Source organism: Salmo salar, chromosome ssa03, assembly GCF_905237065.1.
Source record: "Salmo salar chromosome ssa03, Ssal_v3.1, whole genome shotgun sequence".
In the NCBI taxonomy this organism is placed as follows: Eukaryota; Metazoa; Chordata; class Actinopteri; order Salmoniformes; family Salmonidae; genus Salmo; species Salmo salar.
The window spans coordinates 23,575,705-23,602,645 of NC_059444.1; the positions used below are offsets into that span (position 1 = coordinate 23,575,705).

Here is a 26,941-nt window from a genome sequence, read left to right on the forward strand (position 1 = left end):
TATACAATTTAAGGGGACCACACATATCCACCCGGGAGGAAGGAAGGAAGAGGAAATTCAGTTAGAGTAATCTAAACCAAAATATTTAATAAAATATTGTGTTTATAGTTGTGAAGGCTAAAGGTTTCTTTTTGTGTCTCTCTTCCGGCTATTCCGTAGGGTAGTATCCACATTTTTTTTTTAAATATCCAAAGGAACAGCCATAGAAAATGTCAAGGCCTTGCTACAAATCACAGCTGACTTATCAATTGATCTCTTTAAGTACTGTATGTGTAGGGAAAGCCTTACTCAATTTCTAAGGTTTTTGGGTGGATGTTGGTTTTCAATTGAAGAGGATATGGGGATTTTTAAAAGTATGCTGTAAACTCAGTTGTATCAGCTAACCTACATTAGCAACCAATGGCACAATGTTGTCTATCAATCTAACTAATTCTCACATAATCATATAGAAAATACAACTAGACTAGAAGCTAGCTAGTCAAAGTTTGGAAAAAAGTAGACAGTCTTGCAGAGAATCAGAACTCTTAAGCTAAGCTAGTAAATGTTTTATGTTCTCTCAGTTGTTATATCAAATTGAGAGTTTTTCTATATATTATGAATGGATTACTAATTAATTTCATTTTCATGATGTACAATTTGTACATTCTGAATCTCTCAAGAACATATCTTCTTTAATGATTATGCCTTGCAATACAGCGGAGACTTGAATGTGTCCTTAATAAGAAAAATGTCAGCCTTCATGCAATATTAGCTTTTATGAAATATTCTAAGTTGAATTAAATGATTTAAGTTCATTTCATTAATAACCCAAACCCCATCGTGCTGTGTGTTTAATGGGGGTTTAACTTTCAAAAATGTTCAATGTCAAAATCAGAAATGGATCATAAACCGTAAAAAAATCATGCTGATAATTGTCACATTTGATTTCATTGTTGTCATTAAATATTCTTTATAAGCATTTAACACTGAATAGTTAGATGAATAGTTAGACGAAACTGATAGGTTAGATGATTTGGATGAACTGAAATTATATTTTAAGGGCCTCCCAAGTGGCGCAGTGGTCTAAGGCACTGCATCGCAGTGCTTGAGGCGTCACTACAGACCAGGGTTCAATCCTAGGCTGTATCACAGCCGGCTGTGAATGGAGACCCATGAGGCGGCACACAATTGGCACAGTGTCGTCTGGGTTAGGGGAGGTTTTGGCTAGCCGGGATGTCCTTGTCCCATCGCGCTCTAGCAATTCCTCGTGGCGGGCTGTGTGCCTGCAAGCTGACTTCGGTCACCAGTTGTACAGTGTTCCTCCAACACATTGGTGTGGCTGACTTCCGGGTTAAGTGAGCAGTGTGTCAAGAAGCAGTGAGGCTTGGCTGCGTCGTGTTTCAGAGGACCCATGGCTCTCAACCTTTGCCTCTCCCGAGTCCGTACGGCATTTGCAGCGATGGGACAAGACTGTAACTACTAATTGGATATCACAAAAAAGGGGTAAATGCACATAAAAATAATATATATACAGTATCAGTCAAAAGTTTGGACACACCTGCTCATTCCAGGGTTTTTCTTATTTAAAAAAAAAATGATTTTCTACATTGTAGAATAATACTGAAGACATCAAACTATGAAAGAACACATGTACTGTAGTAGCCAAAAATGGTTAAACAAATCAAAATATATTTTATATTTCAGATTCTTGAGATTGCCTTGATGACAGCTTTGCACACTCTTGGCATTCTCTCAACCAGCTTCATGAGGAATGCTTTTCCAACAGTCTTGAAGGAGTTCCCACATATGCTGGGCACTTGTTGGCTGCTTTTCTTTCACTTTGAGGTCCAACTCATCCCAAACCATCTCAATTGGGTTGAGGTCGGGTGATTGTGGTGGCCAGGTGATCTGATGCAGCACTCCATCACTCTGCTTGGTCAAATAGCCCTTACACAGCCTGAAGGTGTGTTGGGTCATTGTCCTGTTGAAAATCAAATGATAGTCCCACAAAGTGCAAACCAGATAGGATGGCATATCGTTGCAGAAGGCTGTGGTATCCATGCTGATTAAGTGTGCCTGGATTTCTAAATAAATCACAGACAGTGCCACCAGCAAAGCACCGCCGCACCCCCCCCCACCCACCATCACACCTCCTCCTCCACACACATGCGGAGATCATCCGTTCACCTACTCTGCGTCTCACAAAGACACGGCGGTTGGAACCAAAAATCTCAAATTTGGACTGATCAGACCAAAGGACAGATTTCTTGGCCCAAGCAAGTCTCTTCTTCTTATTGGTGTCCTTAAGTGGTGGTTTCTTTGCAGCAATTTGACCATGAAGGCCTGATTCACACAGTCTCCTCTGAACAGTTGATGTGGAGATGTGTCTGTTACTTGAACTCTGTGAAGCATTTGGGCTGCAATTTCTGAGGCAGGTAACTTTAATAAACTTGTCCTCTGCAGAGGTAACTCTGCAGAGGTAACTCTGGGTCTTCCTTTCCTGTGGCGGTCCTCGTGAGAGCCAGTTTCATCATAGCGCTTGATGGTTTTTGCAACTGCACTTGAAGAAACTTTCAAAGTTCTTGACATTTTCCGTATTGACTGACCTTCATGTCTTAATGTAATGATGGACTGTCGTTTCTCTTTGCTTATTTGAGCTGTTCTTGCCATAAGATGGACTTGGTCTTTTACCAAATAGGGCTATATTCTGTATTCCACCCCTACCTTGTCACAACACAACTGATTGTTTCAAACGCATTAAGAAATTCCAAAAATGTACTTTTAACAAGGAACATCTGTTAATTGAAATGCATTCCAGGTGACTACCTCATGAAGCTGGTTGAGAGAATGCCAAGAGTGTCATCAAGGCAAACGGTGGCTATATATTATGATTTGTTTGACACTTGGTTTCTACATGATTCCATATGTGTTATTTCATAGTTTTGATTTCTTCATTATTATTCTACAATGTAGAAAATAGTTTTAAAAAAATAAAGAAAAACCCTGGAATGGGTAGGTGTGTCCAAACTTTTGAATGGTACTGTATATATTTTAAAATGTCACGTATTTATGTTGTGTTTATGTCAAACACTCTTTTTAAATCAATGTTAGCACTTTTAAGGGTTACAGTTAGGGTCCTACTGGTTAGGGTTAAAGTTCCTTGTGGTTTTATGGTTAAGTTTTGAGTCCAGCTTAAGGCTTATGGTTAAAGGTTATGTTTATGTTAATATGGTTCCAAAGGATATCTCATGAAAAAGTCATGAGACCAGGTTGTCTATACTATGATGACTACTCCTGTCTCATCAATATTGCAAAGTCAAAATATGTTTATTTTGGCTCTATATACTGTATATTGTCTTCTGTATACAAAATGCCATGCCTAATCAGGATGAGTTACATTACAGAATTATACGTTATTGAAACTATAGTATTCCATTAAAGCATAACCCTTACATAAATGGATTACAGGCTGAAATACTGGCATCCTTTGATGTTTGGTTTGGCTTTGTTGACTCTATTAAAAGAGACAGGCCCTCTTAGTCCACTATTTGATTCCCTGTAATGTACAAAATTACACAAGTTTCCCCTACCTAAAGATTTGCATTGTGGCTAATGCAAATCGTTGGGCCTAATTGCATTTGGTGGCAGATTTTCAATTGACCTCTGAATGTGTTGGCCTATGTACCAGCCCATTGATTGAGTTGTTGTGTGCTACAGTATGCACTAGAGTGGGAACACTTATGGGTATATCTCCTGGTAACTCTCTGGCCTAGTTATCTTTCTGCTTCATTCCAGTTTGGAATAGCTCAATGACTTTGAAAGTACTAAAAAAAGTAATCAATACGAAATAAATTATTTTAACTTTCGTTTCCCCCCAAAACTGCATACAGATTTGCTGCATACGTGACCTATATTAAGGCATCATTTGTTAATGTCCTTGACTATGCAGAATAAGCAAACAACTTATGCAAATTGACTTTACATTTGCCATTTCAAATTTATGCGAGCAGGTGAAGCACTCTCTTTATGATCCTCAGATATCAGTCTGCATCTGAACAGGGTTTCTCAATTTCAATTTCCGGTTGAGTCGTCTCTGTCGCCTTCCTCACATGTTTTGTTGATCTTCTCATCATTCATTATTTAGTTGAGCTGAGATCTAAAATGTGCACCAAAGTGGAAGATTTCATCAGACCGTTACTAGCGCTGAACCCACTGAACCCGAGAGTAGAGTCTTCATTGATAGATTATTGATAGAGTCTGATAGCAGCATTAATAGACTCACTCTTGGTATAGGGTATATCTCCTAAATGGTTTCAGTTTTTATTCCTCCATGATGCTTCCTAGAGCACTGCTGTTCTCATGCACCATGCTTTGGAGATTATCTACATTGTTTTGCATGATGTGCTCTGTGATTATATGGATTTTGAGTTTGTTTGATGTTTTCTTGTCGCTGTTGTTAAGATCTATTGTTTTTTCTTCAAGGATCTCTGCTATGCACTAGTGGTGTTTTTACAAATCTAGCAACGTGGGTTGGAGACTTTGGGAAGTTCTTAGTTGAGAGTGGCGATCATTCATCCTTCTCTTTCCCCTTGTGTTTGTTCACAGGGAGGCATGATCGCTTTGCTCCTCTCCATCCTCTGCCTGGTCCTCATCCTCTACACGCGCAGGCGGTGGTGCAAACGCCGCCGTGTGCCCCAGCCCCAGAAGAGCGCCAGTGCAGAGGCGGCCAATGAGATCCACTACATCCCTTCGGTGTTGATGGGGGGCCAGGCCAGGGAGAGCCTGAGAAACTCCAGGGGCCAGGGCCACAATTCCAGCGGCACGCTCAGTATCCGAGAGACTCCCATCCTGGATGGCTACGAGTATGACATCACTGACCTGAGACACCACCTGCAGAGAGAGTGCATGAACGGAGGAGAGGACTTTGCCAGCCAGGTCACACGCACCCTGGACTCCCTTCAGGGCTGCAATGACAAGGCCAGCATGGATCTGACACCTGGTGAGTGTAGGTACAAGCACAAACACACACACACAGCTATGTCTTACTATACTTGTGAGGACTTTTTGGGGACCAACAATTGATTCCCATAAAAAATCCTATTTTCCCTAACCCCTGACCTTAACCCTAAATATAACCCTAACCTCAACCCCTAACCCTAATTCTAACCCTAACCCCTAAGCCTAAAATAATCTTTTTACAAGCGAGGACCGGCAAAATGTCCTCACTTCTCTGAATTTTAGTTGGTTTACTGTTCTTGTGTGGACTTCTGGTGCTTACAAGTATAGTACTACACACACACACACACACACACACACAGACACAGACAGAAACACTCTAGCGCAATCCCCATTTACATTTAGCTGCGGGACAATTTTTTTTCTTGAGCGGTTGGGGGGCCGGAACATAGATATAAATAATTTGTACACTGCAAATTAATAGCAACAATCCCAAACAGATATCGTATTTCAAAAACAGAATTATTTCAAACCTTGATTACATTGATTACATACTGTACAGTACGTGACCCACCACCTGTATTTGGTCCTATGTAGACACATTTAAAATTGTGTTTTTTACATTGGATAAAAGTAGAGACTCAGAGTTAGAAATTGGTATATCATACACTGCAGTTGAGGAACAATAGGAAATTAATTCTGCTTTGAAAGTTGATAAACTTATACCTACTGGAGAGCTCTTCTTTGTCTACACCCATTCAGCATTGTTCACACCCTCTTAAGCCTTAGCCCCACCCATCTCTTTAAGGGTTCACATGCGAGGTCATGTGCTAAACAGAGTGAGTAGTGTAATAAACAACCAAAGATGTCAAGACTAAAAGTGGTAAATGGCTGCCGTTTTACGAGCATCTAACCGGCCGTGCTATTTTTATTTTTTTTGCATTGTTTGTAACTCATTTTGTACATAATTGATGCTAAGATCTCTTATGACCGAAAAGAGCTGCTGGACATCAGAACAGCGATTACTCACCTCGAACTGGACAAAGATTTTTTCTTTAATGAGTCTGACGTGAAGGATATACTGCTTTGTTGAGACAAGGCCCAAATCCCCGTCATCCGCGTGAAGAAAAGACAGAGAAAAAGGGGGAGGGCTGGGTGCCTGGTAAGAATTCGCTGACGAGTAGGTAAACCACCACTACCCTCCGTATTATTGGCCAATGTGCAATCATTGGAAAACAAACTGGACGATCTACAATTAAGACTATCCTACCAACGGGACATTAAAAACTGTAAATTTGTATGTTTCACTGAGACGTGGCTAAACGACAATAATGAATAATATAGAGCTGGCTGGCTTCTCCTTGAATTGGCAGGACAGAGCATCTACGTCTGGTAAGACGAGTGGCGGGGGTGTGTGGCTATTTGTCAATAACTGTTGGTGCATGATGTCTAATATTAAAGAAGTCTTGAGGTATTGCTCTCCTGAGGTAGAATACCTGATGATAAGCTGTAGACCACACTATATACCAAGAGAGTTCTCATCTATATTATTGGTAGCCATCTATTTACCACCACAAACCGACGCTGGCACTAAGACCGCACTCAACCAGCTGTATAAGGCCTTAAGCAAACAAGAAAACGCTCATCCAGAAGCGACACTCCTAGTGGCTGGGGACCTTAATAAAGGCAAACTTAAATCCGTTTTACCTAATTTACCAACATGTCACATGTGCAACCTGAGGAAAAAAATTCTAGACCACCTTTACTCCACACACAGAGACACATACAAAGCTCTCCCTCACCCTAAATTTGGCAAATCTGACCATAATTCTATCCTCCTAATTCCTGGTTACAAGCAAAAACTAAAGCAGGACGTGCCAGTGACTCGTTCAATACGGAAGTGGCCAGATGACATGGATGCTACGCTACAGGACTGTATTGCTAGCACAGACTGGAATATGTTCCAGGATTCATCCAACGGCATTGAGGAGTATACCACCTCATTCACTGGCTTCATCAATAAGTGCATCGATGACGTTGTCCCCACAGTGACCTTACGTATATATCCCAACCAGAAGCCATGAAATACAGGCAACATTCGCACTGAGTTAAAGGCTAGAGCTGCTGCTTTCGTGGAGCAGGACATTAATCCGGACGCTTATAAGAAATGTCGCTATGCCCTCAGAACATTCAAACAGGCAAAGTGTCAATACAGGACGAAGATTGAATCCTACTACACCGGCTCTGACGCTCGTCGGATGTGGCAGGGCTTGAAAATTATTACGGACTACAAAGGGAAACCCAGCCATGAGCTGCCCAGTGACGTGAGCCTACCAGACGAGCTAAATGCCTTTTATGCTCGCTTTAAGGCAAGCAACACTGAAGCATACATGAGAGCACCAGCTGTTCTGGACGACTGTGTGATCACGCTCTCCGGAGCAGATGTGAGCAAGACTTTTAAACAGGTCAACATTCATAAAGCCGCTGGGCCAGACGGATTACCAGGCCGTGTACTCAAAGCATGCCGGACCACCTGGCAAGTGTCTTCACTGACATTTTCAACCTCTCCCTGACTGAGTTTGTAATACCTACATGTTTCAAACAGACCACCATAGTCCCTGTGCCCAAGAAAGCAAATGTAACCTGCCTAAATGATTACTGCTTCTTAGCACTCATGTCGGTAGCCATGTAGTGCTTTGAAAAACTGGTCATGACTCACATCAACACCATTATGCCGGAAACCCTAGACCCACTCCAATTTGCATACCACCCCAACAGATCCGCAGATGACACAATCTCAATCATTCTCCACACTGCCCTTTCCCACCTGGACAAAAGGAATGCTGTTCATTGACTACAGCTCAGCGTTCAACACCATAGAACCCACAAAGCTCATCACTAAGCTAAGCACCCTGGGACTAAACACCTCCCTCTGCAACTGGATCCTGGACTTCCTGATGTGCCGCCCCATGTGATAAGGGTAGGCAACAACACATCTGCCACTCTGATCCTCAACACTGGAGCCCCTCAGGGGTGTATGCCTAGTCCCCTCCTGTACTGGCCAAGCACGACTCCAACACCATCATTAAGTTTGCTGACGACACAACAGTGGAAGGCCTGATCACCGACAACGATGAAACAGCCAATAGGGAGGAGCTCAGAGACCTGGCAGTTTGGTGCCAGGACAACAACCAAGTTCCTTGGTGTCCAACAAACTATCATGGTCCAAACACACCAAGATAGTTGTGAAGAGGGCACGACAACACCTTTTTCCCCTCAGGAGACTGAAAAGATTTGGCATGGGTCCCCAGATCCTCAAAACGTTATACAGCTGCACCATCGAGAGCATCCTGACTGGTTGCATCACCACCTGGTATGGAAACTGCTCGGCATCTGACCGTAAGGCGCTTCCGGCGCCGACAAAGATGGCCGCCTCGCTTCGCGTTCCTAGGAAACTATGCAGTATTTTGCTTTTTTATGTGTTATTTCTTACATTGTTACCCCAGGTAATCTTAGGTTTTACTACATACAGTCGGGAGGAACTATTGGATATAAGAGCAACGTCAACTCACCAACATTACGACCAGAAATACGACTTTCCCGAAGCGGATCCTCTGTTTGGCCCATCACCCAGGACAATGGATCGGATCCCAGCAGGTGACCAAAAACAACAACGACGGCCTAGAAGAAGGGGCAGACGGAGCGGTCTTCTGGTCAGGCTCCGTAGACGGGCACATCACGCACCGCTCCCGAGCATACTACTCGCCAATGTCCAGTCTCTTGACAACAAGGTAGACGAAATCCAAGCAAGGGTAGCATTCCAGAGAGACATCCGAGACTGTAACGTTCTTTGTTTCACGGAAACATGGCTCACTCGAGACACGCTATCTGAGTCAGTACAGCCACCTGGTTTCTTCACGCATCACGCCGACAGAAACAAGCATCTCTCTGGTAGGAAGAAGGGTGGGGGTGTATGCCTTATGATTAACGAGACGTGGTGTGGTCATAACAACATACAGGAACTCAAGTAATTTTGTTCACCTGACTTAGAATTCCTCACAATCAAATGACGACCGCATTATCTACCAAGAGAATTCTATTCAATTATAATCACAGTTGTGTATATCCCCCCCAAGCAGACACATCGACGGCCCTGAAAGAACTTCATTGGACTCTATGTAAACTGGAAACCATATATCCTGAGGCTGCATTTATTGTGGCCGGGGATTTTAACAAGGCTAATCTGAAAACAAGAATGCTCCCCAAATTCTACCAGCATATCGGTTGTGCTACCAGGGCGGGCAAAAGCCTAGACCACTGTTATTCTAACTTCCGCGATGCATATAAGGCCCTTCCCCGCCCTCCCTTTGGAAAAGCTGACCACGACTCCATTTTGTTGCTCCCAGCCTATAGACAGAAGCTAAAACAGGAAGCTCCCGCCCTCAGGTCTGTTCAACGCTGGTCCAACCAATCGGATTCCACGCTTCAAGATTGCTTCGATCATGTGGACTGGGATATGTTCCGCATTGCTGCGAACAACAACATTGACGAATACGCTGACTCGGTGTGCGAGTTCATTAACAAGTGCATCGGTGATGTCGTACCAACAGCGTCTATTAAAACATTCCCCAACCAGAAACCGTGGCTTGATGGCAGCATTCGCGCCAAAACTGAACGCGCGAACCATTGCTTTTAATCAGGGCAAAGTGACCGGAAACATGACCGAATACAAACAGTGTAGCTATTCCCTCCGCAAGGCAATCAAATAAGCTAAGCATCAGTACAGAGACAAAGTGGAGTTGCAATTCAACGGCTCAGACACGAGAGGTATGTGGCAGGGTCTACAGTCAGTCACGGACTACAAAAGAAAGATCAGCCCCGTCGCGGATCACGATGCCTTGCTCCAAGACAGGATAATACAGTGCCACTAACATGGCCCGCTACCAAAACCTGCGGACTCTCCTTCACTGCAGCCAACGTGAGTAAAACATTTAAATGTGTTAACCCTCGCAAGGCTGCAGGCCCAGACGGCATCCCCGGTCGCGTCCTCAGAGCATGCGCAGACCAGCTGGCTGGTGTGTTTACATACATATTCAATCAATCTTTATCCCAGTCTGTTGTCCCCACATGCTTCAAGAGGGCCACCATTGTTCCTGTTCCCAAGAAAGCTAAGGTAACTGAGCTAAATGACTACCGCCCTGTAGCACTCACTTCCATCATCATGAAGTGCTTTGAGAGACTAGTCAAGGACCATATCACCTCCACCCTACTTGACACCCTAGACCCACTCCAATTTGCTTACCGACCCAATAGGTCCACAGACAACACAATCGCCATCACACTGCACACTGCCCTAACCCATCTGGACAAGAGGAATACCTATGTAAGAATGCTGTTCATCGACTACAGCTCAGCATTTAACACCATAGTATCCTCCAAACTCTGAGTCTCGACCCCGCCCTGTGCAACTGGGTCCTGGACTTCCTGGCGGGCCGGCCCCAGGTGGTGAGGGTAGGTAACAACATCTCTACCCCGCTGATCCTCAACACTGGGTCCCCACAAGGGTGCGTTCTCAGCCCTCTCCTGTACTCCCTGTTCACCCACGACTGCGTGGCCATGCACGCATCCAACTCAATCATCAAGTTTGCAGACGACACTACAGTGGTAGGCTTGATTACCAACAACAACGAGACGGCCTACAGGGAGGAGGTGAGGGCCCCCGGAGTGTGGTGTCAGGAAAATAACCTCGCACTCAATGTCAACAAAACAAAAGAGATGATCGTGGACTTCAGGAAACAGCAGAGGGAGCAGCCCCCTATCTACATTGACGGGACAGTAGTGGAGAGGGTGGAGAGTTTTAAGTTCCTCGGCGTACACATCACGGACAAACTGAAATGGTCCAACCACACAGACAGCGTGGTGAAGAAGGCGCAGCAGCGCCTCTTCAACCTCAGGAGGCTGAAGAAATTTGTCTTGTCACCAAAAACACTCACAAACTTTTACAGATGTACAATCGAGAGCATCTTGTCGGGCTGTATCACCGCCTGGTACGGCAGCTGCTCCGCCCATAACCGGAAGGCTCTCCAGAGGGTAGTGAGGTCTGCACAACGCATCACCGGGTGCAAACTACCTGCCCTCCAGGACACCTACACCACAAGGACAGCAACCACCCGAGCCACTGCCTGTTCACCCCGCTAACATCCAGAAGGCGAGGTCAGTACAGGTGCATCAAAGCTGGAATCGAGAGACTGAAAAACAGCTTCTATCTCAAGGCCATCAGACTGTTAAACAGCCATCACTAAAATTGAGTGGCTGCTGCCAACATACTGACTCAACTCAAGCCACTTTAATAATGGGAAAATTTATGTAATCAATTTATCACTTGCCACTTTATATTATTTATATTAGATAATGTTTACATAACCGACATTATTCATCTCATATGTATATACTGTACGCTATACCATCTACTGCATCTTGCCATCTTGATGTATTAGATGTATCACTAGCCACTTTAAACAATGCCACTTTATATAATGTTTTCATAACCTACATTACTCATCTCATATGTATATACTGTACTCCATACCATCTATTACATCTTGCCTACGCCGTTCAGGCCATCACTCATTTATATATTTTTATGTACATATTCGTATTCATTCCTTTACACTTGTGTGTACAACGTAGTTGTTGTGGAATTGGTAGATTACTTGTTAGATATTACTGCATGGTCAGAACTAGAAGCACAAGCATTTCGCTACACTTGCATTAACACCTGCTAACCATGTGTATGTGACAAATACATTTGATTTGATTTGATTTACAGAGGGTAGTGCGTACGGCCCAGTACATCACTGGGCCAAGCTTCCTGACATCGAGAACCTATATACTAGGCGGTGTTAAAGGAAGGCCCAAAAAATGGTCAAAGACTCCAGTCACCCAAGTCATAGACTGTTCTCTCTGCTGCCGCACGGCAAGCGGTACCGGAGCGCCAAGCCTAGGACCAAAAGGAGGCTCCTTAACAACTTCTACCCCCAAGCCATAAGACTGCTGAACAATTCATGAAGTGGCCACCCAGACCATTGACACCCTCACTTGTTTTTACACTGCTGCTACTGACTGTTTAGTATCTATGCAAAGTCACTTTACAAATTACCTCGACAACCTGTACCCCTGCACATTGACTCTTTACCGGTACCCCCTGTTTATAGCCTCTTTATTGTTATATACTGCTCAAAAAAATAAAGGGAACACTTAAACAACACAATGTAACTCCAAGTCAATCACACTTCTGTGAAATCAAACTGTCCACTTAGGAAGCAACACTGATTGACAATAAATTTCACATGCTGTTGTGCAAATGGAATAGACAACAGGTGGAAATTATAGGCAATTAGCAAGACACCCCCAATAAAGGAGTGGTTCTGCAGGTGGTAACCACAGACCACTTCTCAGTTCCTATGCTTCCTGGCTGATGTTTTGGTCACTTTTGAATGCTGGCGGTGCTTTCACTCTAGTGGTAGCATGAGACGGAGTCTACAACCCACACAAGTGGCTCAGATAGTGCAGCTCATCCAGGATGGCACATCAATGCGAGCTGTGGCAAGAAGGTTTGCTGTGTCTGTCGGCGTAGTGTCCAGAGCATGGAGGCGATACCAGGAGACAGGCCAGTACATCAGGAGACGTGGAGGAGGCCGTAGGAGGGCAACAACCCAGCAGCAGGACCGCTAACTCCGCCTTTGTGCAAGGAGGAGCAGGAGGAGCACTGCCAGAGCCCTGCAAAATGACCTCCAGCAGGCCACAAATGTGCATGTGTCTGCTCAAACGGTCAGAAACAGACTCCATGAGGGTGGTATGAGGGCCCGACGTCCACAGGTGGGGGTTGTGCTTACAGCCCAACACCGTGCATGACGTTTGGCATTTGCCAGAGAACACCAAGATTGGCAAATTCACCACTGGCGCCCTGTGCTCTTCACAGATGAAAGCAGGTTCACACTGAGCACATGTGACAGACATGACAGTCTGGAGATGCCGTGGAGAACGTTCTGCTGCCTGCAACATCCTCCAGCATGACCGGTTTGGCGGTGGGTCAGTCATGGTGTGGGGTGGCATTTCTTTGGGGGGCCGCACAGCCCTCCATATGCTCGCCAGAGGTAGCCTGACTGCCATTAGGTACCGAGATGAGATCCTTAGACCTCTTGTGAGACCATATGCTGGTGCGGTTGGCCCTGGGTTCCTCCTAATGCAAGACAATGCTAGACCTCATGTGTGTCAGCAGTTCCTGCAAGAGGAAGGCATTGATGCTATGGACTGGCCCGCCCGTTCCCCAGACCTGAATCCAATTGAGCACATCTGGGACATCATGTCTCGCTCCATCCACCAACGCCACGTTGCACCACAGACTGTCCAGGAGTTGGCAGATGCTTTAGTCCAGATCTGGGAGGAGACCCCTCAGGAGACCATCCGCCACCTCATCAGGAGCATGCCCAGGCGTTGTAGGGAGGTCATACAGGCACGTGGAGGCCACACACACTACTGAGCCTCATTTTGACTTGTTTTAAGGACATTACATCAAAGTTGGATCAGCCTGTAGTGTGGTTTTCCACTTTAATTTTGAGTGTGACTCCAAATCCAGACCTCCATGGGTTGATAAATTGTATTTCCATTGATTATTTTTGTGTGATTTTGTTGTCAGTACATTCAACTACGTAAAGAAAAAAGTATTTAATACGATTATTTCATTCATTCAGATCTAGGATGTGTTATTTTAGTGTTCCCTTTATTTTTTTGAGCAGTCTATATATATATATATTTTTTTTAAGTGCAGTTTTAAAGCTAGTTTCCTTCAATTTTACACATTGTGCAATAGCTTATGGCTATTGACTCAAACATTATAACAAAATCAATGGAGGCCTGAATGCATCCTGAATGCATTTTGGATTTTTTAAATTCTCCCTGACTGTCTAGGTTTTTTTGGGGTGATTGTTAGTTCTCAAAGATTATCTTATTTACAAATACACTGAGTATACACAACATTAGGAACATTCTGGTGAGCAAGGGTTTATTTCATCTTCTAGGGCAAAATACACTGAGTGTACAAAACAATAAGGACAGCTGCTCTTTCCATGACATAGACTGACCAGGTGAATCCAGGTGAAAGCTATTATCCCTTATTGATGTCACTTGTTAAATCCACTTTAATCAGTTTAGAAAGATTTAAGTGCTTTTGAACGAGGTATGGTAGTAGGTTTGTTTTAAGAACTGCAACACTGCTGGGTTTTTCATGCTCAACAGTTTCCCGTGTGTATGTAGAATGGTCCACCACCCAAAGGATATTCAGCCATCTTGACACGAATGTGACAAGCATTGCAGTCAACATGGACCAGCATCCCTGTGGAACGCTTTCGACACCTTGTAGAGTCTATGCCCTGACGAATTGAGCTTGTTTTGAGGGTAAAAGGAGTGGGGGGGTGCAACTCAATATGAGAAAGGTGTTTCTAATGTTTGGTTTACTCAGTGTATATAGGTCCATTATATTTTCTACACACTTTAGAACTGTTTTTTTAAAGAAATACCAGCCCACCAACCAATAAAATGTTATCTAGTTGTGACAGGAAATTATAGATTATTCCCTGTTTCAAGCCCTATACCATTATAATAACACTGACTTGTTGTTGCCTCTGCCAGTCTGTATCAAATCTCTTCCGTTTTGTCTGACATGCTTCTTTTTCACGTTTGTCTTGTTTTATTGGGTTTATTTTCATCTCTCATTTCTCTCCCTAATTATGATTGTTCTGTCATCATCAGGGAGTGACAATACAAAGTTGTCCCTAATGAGCAAGTACAAGGACAACATCATCGCCACCAGCCCCATCGACAGCAATCACCTGCAGCAGAACACTCTCCTCCTCCACAATGCCTCCACTGGCCAACGCAAACAACGTCTGTCCAGCAAAACCCGTGGTGAGGCATCCATCCGTTTGATCCATATCCACTCTCATTCTTGACCATTGTCACGTGTACCAGTAAAAGACTATATCTGCGTCCCAATGACACCCGATATTCCATTTAAAGTGCACTTCTTTTGACAAGGGCTCATAGGGCTCTAGTCAAAAGTATTGCACTATATAGGGAATAGGGTTCCATTTGGGATGCTGACCATGAAAAAGACTGGAAAAAGAGGGCATGCCATTCTGAAATGAGACACCAGTTCGTTCAGTTGACCCTGATCATAATCCACTTTGCTCCATGACTGACAAGTGTGAATGGTTTATTTTCAGGTTAGAAAAGCAATTCTAGTTGTGTAGGATGTTATTGGGAGGTACAAATGGCAATATCATGCTAACCAACAAACTGAGCATTCATTGGAAGCTAGTGAACTAAAGAGCTGTTGTGTAGTCATTTTACAGTTATATAGTGTCTACCATTATATCATTTCCATCTCATTTTGTGAATTGTGAGAAACAAACACGACTGGTTTCAGATACTGTTCCTTTGCATTCTTATCCTCATGTACTTTGTGACTCTCAGTGAGCCTAGGAGAATGTTTCCTTTTCTGACCTTGGTTGAAAACCTGTATAGTGAATACGCACCTGCGATGGCTTTTGCTCCATAATGAGAACTTAAATCAAAGCTCGCTGAGGAAGAAAAAAAAGAAACCCAACAAACCCTTTTATCAATAATAGACTGAGAACAGAGAGAGCAGTGTACTTAACACAACACACTAATGACATTTTCACTTGGTATTCCAGGAAGCTTGTTAGTCAAAACAGAACATAAATGAGCTGATCACTTTCAGGACAGAAAATGCTAAAGATCCAATCTGTTTGGTCTTAATTCAATAACAAAATAAAAGCATACCATGTCTGCAAAAAAGCCTCTCTGTCTCTCAAGAGTTGTGAGGTGCCTTTGGTCTTCTGCTCTCTGAAAGGAATCTCTGACAGCCCTACGGCCCACTCTGAAAGAGATTGCTACCTTCAGAATTAAAGCAAATTTTTCTTATTAATTTAGTTCAATTTGTTGATTTGGTACATTAGAGGACAAAGCACAATGAAGGAAAACTGTAACTATCGGTTTATCTGCTGTTGATGTTTAAAACTGTGAAACAGCGGATCCCCTTGTGACAGCTTTTTTCTCCACAACAAAATCCTCTGTGGTTCTATGTACAAAGTGTACACAGGCCAGTATATCTGAATGACTAAGCCCGAGGTTATGTTTGCTTATGTTTGCTCTATTGTTTTTGTTTGGACTTGCATTTTAATCCGAGTGATAAAATATGCACATGCACATACACATGTAAGGTCCTTTTGCTATTCTCAGTGGATATTTAACAGCGTTTAGGACTGGGGGGAAGCTTTTACGCCTCAAATGTTGATGCCTCCTTTAAATGTGCTGCTCAAAGTGTATGTCAAGCCAAACAACGAGGTTGGAGGGAGGGCAGAGTCTTTGTCACAGCTGTTGTCTGTTTGGTGTTTGTTGTCTGCTTCCAGGAGACCTTTTTATACAGAACCCTTAAGTCTGGTGTTGTTCCTAACGGTGTTGGACTCAAAGCATCGTTAGTCTACTGTTTTAATTGTAGCATACAATAGAGATACTGAAATAAAATTCTTCCACAAAATATTTGAAACAACAAGCCCAAAGATGAAGCTTTGTCTGAATTTGGAGTCAGAAGTCACAATAGTTTTTTAATGTTAACGCTGTTCAAGATGTTCAAGATTCTCATCTGTGTCCCAGCAGTACTTCTCATGCAATCACCTGCTCTATTTACATATGTTGGTGTCACTCTAGTTTGCTTCTCTCTACAGTTGTTGTGATTACAAGTCTTTTGTCGGATATCTTTTGGTATTACTCCTGTGGGTTCTTGCAGCTCTCCTCATGAGCGATTGTCATTCCAGTATCATTGTCGCTGCTGCCAAAAGTACTCTATATTTATTGAGATCCGGCCACCGAAAGCTCAGAACAAAATAACTTTTGTTGTAAGACGTGTTCGCACCTGCAGTGCATGCTGCACCTGCAGTGCATGCTGAGTACTAAGCTACATTATGTGTTGAATATTTAAAAGAGCCCATCTTTTATTTGTTGCCATAGAGCTTTGGACCTTTGGTCCCTTGCCTAATTGTTGAGGCAAATACAATCTCTTCAAATGGCTGCATGTGATTTGTCGTTAATTAATTGAAGGTGCTTTCATTCTTCTTTGTAACCTAGACAAAAACACACTGTATCCTCTAAGTGTCATTTGGAAATTTGTTTCACCTTCCTTCACAATTTTAGTTTTTGTCCTTGATGAAAATAATTATTTAAATGTTGTTTTGTCAGGAATTGTTATAAAGCATAAATGTGTGTTAAATCATTTTTCAATGGTGTTGCTATTGTTTTTGTAGTTTATAGTTGTGTGTTCAAATTGTGTGTTCCCTTTGCGTATTGTTATCAAGTCAATGTCGTTCTGCTGAAACAATGCCGTAGTAATGCCATCTTGTACATGAAACACCTTTTTCTTTACAGTACTTTTCAAGACAGTGCTTCCACTTTGTCCAATTTGTAAGTTTGCCAGAGACATTTTTATTCACCTTTTCTTTTAGAGGAACCTTTTGTGTATTAATTAAATGCAGTCTCTTGGTTTGGATTTTTAACGCTATTGTCAATTCGAAATGAAGTAAATGGTGCTAGTATTTCAAGCTTACTTTGTGATAGCTAGAACACTAAAACTTGTAATAGGAGCTATATCACATCCTCTTTAAATTATAGATTTCAATGTTCATGTTTCTACCAAAACACAATCATTCCAATGTAGCCTGTATAGCCTATTCAAAACAATTAGATATATTTTGTTCACAAAGCCAAAATCTTTTAATCTAATGGCTTCAATGAGATGACTGTCAACATTTATCAGTTTATTGTCCCCTGCATTGTACCAGAACAGGACCATCGTCCATCTCTGTAACGGATAGTGGATTTAAAGTCAAAATATGGACTGACATAAACTGTATTATCCCCCTACTGAGGATACTCACTCCACAGTCCGGTCTTATCATGGATCTCTCTTCCTCATGCAACATAATCAAAATATTTGTCCTGTGCTGCGCTGGGCAGGGTAAACTGAGTTTGTATCCCAAATGGCACACTATTGACTATACAGCACACTACTTTTTGACTCTGGTCAAAAGTACTGCACTGTATAGAGAATAGGGTGCCATTTGGGACTTCGCTAGAGTCATGTTGGTTTAATTTGTTGCGACAGAATACGACTGGATATATGCTGTTGTTACCTTAATACTTTCCACCCTTCTACCTCATGAATCCATTTATACATTACTGCCCGAGAGAGGGTATAGCTAGTTGTATGTTTTGTATAGAATATACTGAAGATAGACATTTTTTTATAAAAGCTGAAGTAAATTTAGCCCACTGTTCCAGTTATTATTTTCCATTGGTACCAGAGCATGATCAAAATGTAACAACAATCTGCTGTTCTACAGACTCCAAAACATGCCATTATGTTTTGCATGTACAATATGGCTAACACTGCAACAAGCAGTACAATATATTGTGTAACTCACAGCTCCAATCAGCTCTCTTAATGAAACATTAATTAAAGGTAGTGCTGAGCGATTAACCGAAATGTATGTTATTTTTCCGTTTTTAAACAACTAATTGACTGACAGATTTTTTCTGTGAGCTCAATGCGCACATCGCACAATTTCTCTAAAGATAAATCAGATCCAGCCTGAACTGTGCGATGTAATAGGGAGGTGTAGTTTGCCAACAGGCCGATATTCTACATAGTTTAGCACATAAAATGTGGTAATTAACTACAATGACCATAATCCATTGTGCATCTACTTGTCTGGTCTGTGTTTCTTTTATACCTGCTACTGAGAAGAGACAAATGCATGATCGTGAGGTGATATAGAGAGCAGCTGTTGGTTCGTGACGTATCTCTACCTGAAAATGTATAGTTGGTATTTAGCAGTCATAAAAGTGTGCCTTATTTACTTTGAAGAACAGACAGCATAGGCAGCAGCTCTGTAGAGATGAGATGACTTGGAATGAAATGATAGTCATCAAATAAAACGATAGTCATCAAATGAAATGATAGTCATCAAATGTAATATACACAACAACTGAAATATTTTATTAAAGTGATGTAAATAAATTATGATTAATAAGTGATAAGCAGTAATGGGCAGACACTACCATCGTGATTTGTTTTTAAAAATTGAACCGAACCGAACCAACCTCAAAAAATACTAATCGCTCAGCACTAATTAAAGGTCACATTTAGTGGTACAGGAACGTGGCTATTAGTACAGATGCCTCAAGTTCTTAGTTTCACTATCAACATTTTGACACAGCAACACATTTTAAACCTTCAGGCAAGATAAATAATCTAATCCACACCTTTTATAATTATTTTAGCAATTTCCTCCCTCATTTGTTGATGTTTCTTTTCGATTGACACTTAAAGTGTCGACATGATCCTCGGATCATTGATAAAGTGAGGAAAACGGTCAATATGTAATTCCCATGGGACAGCTATTCAGGGGTTTATAGCTCTCCTCTTCTACTTGCCATTTCACTGTAATGATTACATATGGCAATTAATATGGTGATGTAAATTTTTTTTAATAACCTTGCTGTATAAATTGCTCAAAATCAAGTGCAGCATGTGTAGATGGACATCCCATGCATTGCCATACAAACAGAACAGCGAAGACAAAATTATTGTGATGAGAGCTTTTTGTTGTGAATTCTGCAGTGGGTTCAACCTTCTTGAACCCAGACGGGGACTCTGGCACGGAGGCCGACAGCGAACCTCAGCTGACCTTTTACACTGACCCCAATCGCAGCAGGCGCCGCAGCCGAGGTATGAGAAATGGTAACGCCAACAGCGCGTGGGGCTCAGGGGGTAAGGAAGGAATATTATACTGTACATACATCATCTTATTTCATACTTGCATGATGACAATGAAAAATACATACATCAGAGTAGATGAATGGACAACAAATGTATGTGCTTACAGTGCTTGAGACACATACTGTACACGTTCACATTAGTGGTGCGCAGGTCAGCTGTTTGTTCACCCACACCCACCCAATAGTAACCCATCCACAACTGCCGACTATATGTAATAAAGTGAAAATCTGAGGCCCGCACCCGACCCTAGCCCGCAAATGTAGAAAATGCGCTATAGAATAATACAGTCAAAGATGGCAGAATATTTTTTGGACAGGGGGTTCAGGATCTTTTTTTGCCTGATTTAGATATGTTTCTGCTTATAATTTCTGACATTTTGGTAGGCTATTTGTTAGTCAACTTTTCTATAATTAGATACATGTGGTTTCTCTTCTGCCATTATACGCTGAGTGTACAAAACATTTAAGAACACCTTCCTAATATATTGAGTTGCACCCCCACCCCCTTTTGCCCTCAGAACAGCCACAGGGATGCTGATCATAACTTTCACCTGGAGTCACCTGGCCAGTCTATGTCTTGGAAAAAGCAGGTGTCCTTATTGTTCTGTACACTCAGTGCATGTTGCCCTAGAAGACTAAGTGAACCCTTGCTTACCAGAATAATGTCATAAATTGATAGAATGAATGCTTCAATCTAGTTGTCATCTTCTTTTGTGGAGAAAATACGTTTAGGGATGGGAGAAAATGTAATAACTCAAAAACAGGAAAGATTTTCTTTGCAAATGATATCAGTTTGACCAGTTGTAAGGAAATAGAAAGCTGTAAAAACAACCCAACATGTTTCTGATAAGATTTCAGTTCGGCTTGGATGCATATTCTATATGGTTAAAATACTATGAGCTTTTTATGATGCTGATAAAGATAGCACCTCTACAGATGGCATCTAATCGAGCATTCGCATTCTCGCAAGATGCTGAAAGAAAGAAATCATATTTCTCCACTCCTGTTCCCGAGTGAAAATGTTGCCTGCATTTGTTGTATCCTTTAACTGCAAGAATTGCTCAATTCTGCTGGAGTTAATATTAAGACTAAGGGAGAGGTTATAGACCTATAGTCAATGTCCAGATTTCAGTTTCCATTTAACCCATTTGACCATTAGGCTACAGTTCCCTTGATGTGCCATAGGCTTATTTGAAGTCCCCGTCTTGTGACTGTAGAATTTGTAGGCCTATAGCGCTTCACAATTACCACACATAACATAGCCAGCACTGCTATCATCCTCTTTTATCACTCCACCAAATCTTTCCCAAACATAATTTTTCTGTCCCTCCCTTCTCTTTATTTTCAACTCTCCTTTCACAGCTTTTCTCATATTGAATTAAATAAACTCAGACGTTGTCCTTTTTGCCTCCGTGGATTGATGTTAACATTTTCTGCCTATTCCCAAAAGCGTTTGGCGATTGACGTGTAGGCTATTTTGTGCCCTAAAGCTTAGGCTTATACACTAATGCCAGATAGATTCAAATAATTTAAGAAAAACCTAAATGTAGCCTATAGATATAAATTGCACTAGAATTATATATTTATAGATTTTCAAAGGTATTGTTTTCTCTTTATTCAACCCACCCGCCACCCAACCGCACTTCAACCACACAATATTTAATGACCCAAAACCCGTCTGCCCAGCAGATATAACCGCGGTGACTGTGGGTTATGAGTCAACCCGCGCATCACTAATAGACATGCATTCAAACATTCTCTCTTTGCTAGTAATCATGGTTGTTGTAAACAATGTGTTGTGTTCTAACCCATGTGAGTATGTGTAAGGTTCTGCCATGTGCCTAACTAAAGAGAGTAGCGTGTCTAGCGTTGTAATGTTTGATGTAAAGGAAGCGATTGGCTGGTTGTTGTGTGACTGTAAATACAGCATGGGGGCAACAGTATGTTTGTGAGCATGCTATAAATCCTTGGTGCTGTGATGTACAGTAATGATGTGGGGGAACCAAATGCCCCTGACACTGAGCTGTCAGCCTACAAGCATCTGAACGACCAAACATAGCATCCCTGCCTCAACATCCACAACAGCACCTCCAACCAATTAAGCTTTTGTTATCTGCACAGGTGTCACAAACACAGCAAGTAACCAACACCTTTAATTAGTAAAAAGGTTAAGAATAGAAGGTGCGTTTCTACACATTCCCTCGCACATTACTTGAACAGCGAAACTGATCAAAATAAATGTTGATTTGATCAGACCGTACATTGTTTTTTTTTGGTTAGTGTGGTTTTATCTGGATACCTGAAATGATATTACCGAAATGCAATACCATCTGTAGCAGTGGTCACCAACCGGTCAAACAAATCAAGTGCACCTATAGGCTTACCGCTGGCCAATTAGATAGCTCAGATCGCCGTGTCTGCACAGTTTCTTCGAGCCTTAAGCCTCGAGCACAAAGCGAAGTTCAATTTGTGAGATTTCAAAACGTTTAAAACCATAACAAGAGAGAGACTCAATGAATACAGCAAATAGTTGCTGTTTTTATGAGTAAGTTCATGTTTAAGTTGTTGTTCAGCACTGTCAACACTTTGTTCAACCCTTTTATAAGCCATAAAATGTGCGTTCTCCCTAGGCCTACTTCCACTCGTGCTACAACCAGCACTGCAGCTGCAATGAATGAGTATAGCAAAGTGTTTCGATAAGCTTGCATTGTTATTATTAGCGACTTGCGTCTTTTTTAACATCGAGGAATGTTTCACTTTCACTGGTCATAAGAGTAACAGCATGAATTGGTGCATGAGGCAAAAATAATGCAGTGCTACTTGAGTTTTGCCATCAGCTGGAAGACAGTGTCCCCTTTTCTCAGCAAAGGGAGGGAGAGCGGAGGGACGGGGAGCCTCACCGCTACTCTCTCCCTCCTTCCCTCCCTCCTCTCAGACTGACCATCAGATGCAGGCAATCAGTCCAGCCAAATAAAGAAAGCAAATTATTATGCTCACTCAGCTGTGCCTCACAAGTAATACAACACATGATCTATTACCAGTGTGATTATATACCTCAAATTGGTCTGAGAAGAACAACTTTGGCAGGGCAACTCAAGCATAGCCAATATGCAGTCATAATGCATTGGACCTATAGCCTACTGTGCAAACCTCATTGCTACGGTACTGTTTTTAATAGGTTAATGTTGCATAGGCTTACGTTTTTTAAGCCATGTAAAAAAATCTGAGCAGTAGATCTCAGCTTGCATTTTGACTAAAAAAGTGATCTTGACTCAGAAAAGGTTGGTGACCACCGATCTATAGATTTGAAAAACAAAATGTTCAGAGAGAGTGTCATAATGATGGGATGTGCTTTTCAATCCTTTTTTTGATAAAAAATTTGAATGGATCAAGTTTGAGTCTTTGTGTCATTATGAGATTGTTTCCTTGTAATATGTGGTTGAATTTGTTTTACAAGTCTTGGTATTACTCTGTAGTATTTGGTTTTTAAGGATTGCCTTAAGATATATCCTGAATTATTTTACGAATGCTAAAAGGACAGTAACCGAGTAACATTGGATAGGGATAAAGAATCACTTCTAGCAGAGCTGGAGGCTGTTATTGGCTTCCTATATTTGAGGCCAAATTGTTGTGGGTTGGGGTGTGTCCGCATGTGTGTGTTTGTGTTTGTGCATGCTATAGGTAGGAGACTTCCCACTCTTCATTGAAAGGAATGAATGATGAACTCTGGTGGGGCTGCACCCAAGCAGTTGGCAGGAAAGGAAAAGAACGCAACCTCTGAAATGCTCTCATTTGGGCTCTTTTCTTTTTTTTCCCTTCAGCACATAATGGTGGCTGGTGGCTGGGGGCACCCTTCAAAGGTACACTCTTATTACCCCACCAGCGAGACTTGGCAAGCCAAATCTCCCAAAGCTACCGGTTTGATACAGAGGTCCCTTTCATGGGCAGTAAGCCCAGCCCAGTGATGACTTGTTTGTAAGCGACTCCCTTGGTGGAGGTGCTGGAGGGAATGAAGGGTGCATCCCCACTCCCTATTATGGCACTACATTACCTTTATAGTGCACTACTTCTGACAAGAGCCCCATGAGCCCTTGTCAAAAATAGTGCACTATAAAGGGAATAGTGAGCCGTTGGGTGCATAGCCACAGTGTGGTCACAGCTTCACGTGCTTCCTCTTTGTTGGCTGTGTCCTTCTCTTTGCCAGCAGGTTCCCCACGAAGCCCCATCAATAAGACCACCCTGACTTTGATCAGCGTTGTCAGCTGTGTGATCAGCCTGGTGTACTCCTCACACCTCTCCTGTGGCCTCAACGTCAGGGTCATCCTCCATGTGCCCGAGCACCTCATCGCAGACGGTAAGGGGCGGGCACCTGCCCTCCTGAAAACCACAGGGGTATAACTGTATGCCTTCCAGCTAACGCACTCCCAGACAAACGGAAATGAGGAAATGTCACTAGGCTGATTCCACCTCTCTCTCTTCCCATGCGAGACCACAACAGATGTGCCCTCAAAGCATCAAAGCACAATCAGGCCAGGTTGTGGTGACCACCCACTGTATCATCACTCTTTCTCTCTCTACCTTCTCTGTGCTTGGGCTGGCTCGCTAATGAATTTCAGGGTAGCTAGCACCTGCAGAATAACACTGCAGGCCAACTATTCACTCTTGGTTCATTGGCATTTTTTCCTCCATCATGGGAGCTGGCAGTGCAGATATATTTTGGAGTGTGACTTGCCTTACTCATCTATCATTCCGTGCTTTAATTTGATTCATACCCGCCACTGTATTCTATGGATACTCCAGGTGGAATTATCATTCCAGAAGACATCCATGGGAAGCAACTTTGCAAAGAGATGAAATATTGTGAATTTTCCTTTTGAATCGCAGGGACTCGGATCGATTTAGAACGTGTCCATAAATGTCTACACAATCGTATTAGACTTAATGTAATGTTATGGTTAAGTTGATAACAATCCATGTTTTTGCCTGTGAGAACCTTATATTTATGCCACAGCCGTGTATAATATGCACCTTCGAAAATATTGAAATTAGTTGCCAGAACATTGTGTCCTATCCATCTATTTGCCTTTTTTAATCTGGGGTAAAATAATATTCAGAAAATGTATTATTTTTTTGCCTTGTAATAACAGTCTGTACTCTATGGACTGTTGAAGAGAAAAGTTAATAGAACTACTGATGTACTGAACCTTTAATTGACCAGGTAGGTACTTAAACAGTATGTTTTCTAACAACCAACAACCCTTCCCTTGTCCTCAGGGTCCAGGTTCATTTTGCTGCAGGGCAGTCAACTGGATGCGTCTGACTGGCTTAACCCGGCCCAGGTGTTACTATACTACCAGCAGAATGCCAGCGGGCCTTGGATCAATGAGCTGTGTGGCCGCCGCATTCTGGACCCCTGTGAACACCAGTGTGATCCAGAGACAGGTACTATACTGCATAATCACCAATTCTCACACTCTAACTCTGGGAACCAATTATATTGTATCTGTGTGCATTCACTGAACTTCAACATTGAATTTAATTGAATAAAAAAAATTGTGGTGGGGTAATACAATAAGATGTGCATTGCATCCACAGAGGATAGCACTTAATGCATTAATTCAAACACTTGTTACCAAAGTGGCCCTAAAATGTATATGAATGTACAGAAAACAAGAAAGATGCAACACAGAATGGAATAACGTATTTCTTGTTGTATCACAGGTGAGTGACAGAGCGGCTAGCTAAATAGAAAGAAAGTAAAAGTTTTTTGCAGCAAAGCCTTGATACAGTATAGCCATACTGTAAGAACCAGTATCTTGATCCTCAATTGGGTTGAATGTCCATTGATTAGTTTATTCAAATGATTCAGCATCACTTGTCAACTGTTACCATTTTGATGAGCATGCACCGTTTTATAATTATTCCGAACAATAACCTTCCTCCCACAGCCAGTTGTTGACAATAGAGCTCTGCTTCGCCAGCAAAACAGTTTGTCCCTCCCCACCCACACCAGCTAGTTTGTGTTGACACAGTCATACTTTAATTAAGCTACATCTAAAGCCAGTCACAGTAAAATGAGCTCTTTTCAAACACAGCTGGGTACGAGAGATGAGATTGAAAAGCGATTCTCTGTCTTTTGAAATAGCTTGCAATTATGTTCAAGAATTGAGTTCACATACTCTTTTTAAAAAACCTCAAACTGAAGTTATAGATACACAAGATAATAATGATAGACATTGGACAATTATTTGAGCAAGTACAGGTAACTGCCAAAATAAAGGAAACACCAACATAAAGCATCTTAATAGGGCGTTGGGCCACCACGAGCCGCCAGAACAGCTTCAATGCACCTTGTCACAGATTCTACAAGTGTCTGGAACTCCGTTGGAGGGATGCGACACCATTCTTCCACAATAAATTCCATCTTTTGGTGTTTTGTTGATGGTGGTTGTCACGGGTGTCGTTGTGTAGAGATGACCAAGGCGCAGCGGGTTGCATGTTCAACATAATATTTAATAATAATTAGTGAACACGAAAAACACGAGAAAACAAAGAACGGCAGTTTCACAGGCTACAATAATAACAGCAGTGCGAAATACAACTACCCACAATTAACAACCCCAAACACATACCTATATATAGGACTCTCAATCAGAGGAAAATAGAAACACCTGCCTCCAATTGAGAGTCCACACCCAAACCTAAACATAGAAAAACTAAACAGAACGTAGAAAATACAACCTAGAACATACCCAACACCCAGAACTAATAAATCACACACCCTAAACACAACCAACCACCCCGAACCAATCAAAACAAATACCCTCTGCCACGTCCTGACCAAACTACAATACAAATAATACCTAAACTGGTCAGGACGTGACAGTACCCCCCCTAAAGGTGCAGACCCCGGATGCACCTCAACAAACAAAAAAAAACAAATAAACCCCTAACTAAAGGGAGGGAAGGGAGGATGGCTGCCGTCAACGACGGCTCCTGTGCTACACCCCCCCTCCCCAACCCACCTATACTGGAGGTGGCTCAGGTTCTGGCCTACTGTCCTCCAGACTGTAGGCAGGCTTTCTTGACT

At 42.3% G+C, this 26,941-nt stretch overlaps 1 protein-coding gene across 11 annotated transcripts in view; it reads left to right on the forward strand.

The window, feature by feature from the left end:
- The window catches only part of astn1 (astrotactin 1), a 281,049-nt gene that overhangs the window by 41,928 nt on the left and 212,180 nt on the right, over positions 1-26,941 (forward strand). For 2 of the 11 annotated variants that reach the window (XM_045714659.1, XM_014190633.2), the window contains exons 3-7: positions 4,585-4,984; positions 14,746-14,901; positions 19,694-19,843; positions 24,056-24,205; positions 25,126-25,293. In XM_045714659.1, coding sequence (XP_045570615.1) covers positions 4,585-4,984; positions 14,746-14,901; positions 19,694-19,843; positions 24,056-24,205; positions 25,126-25,293 — 1,024 coding nt within the window. The remainder of the gene's footprint in view (positions 1-4,584; positions 4,985-14,745; positions 14,902-19,693; positions 19,844-24,055; positions 24,206-25,125; positions 25,294-26,941) is intronic. The other 9 variants (XM_014190634.2, XM_014190635.2, XM_014190636.2 and 6 more) reach the window with 9 other exon arrangements.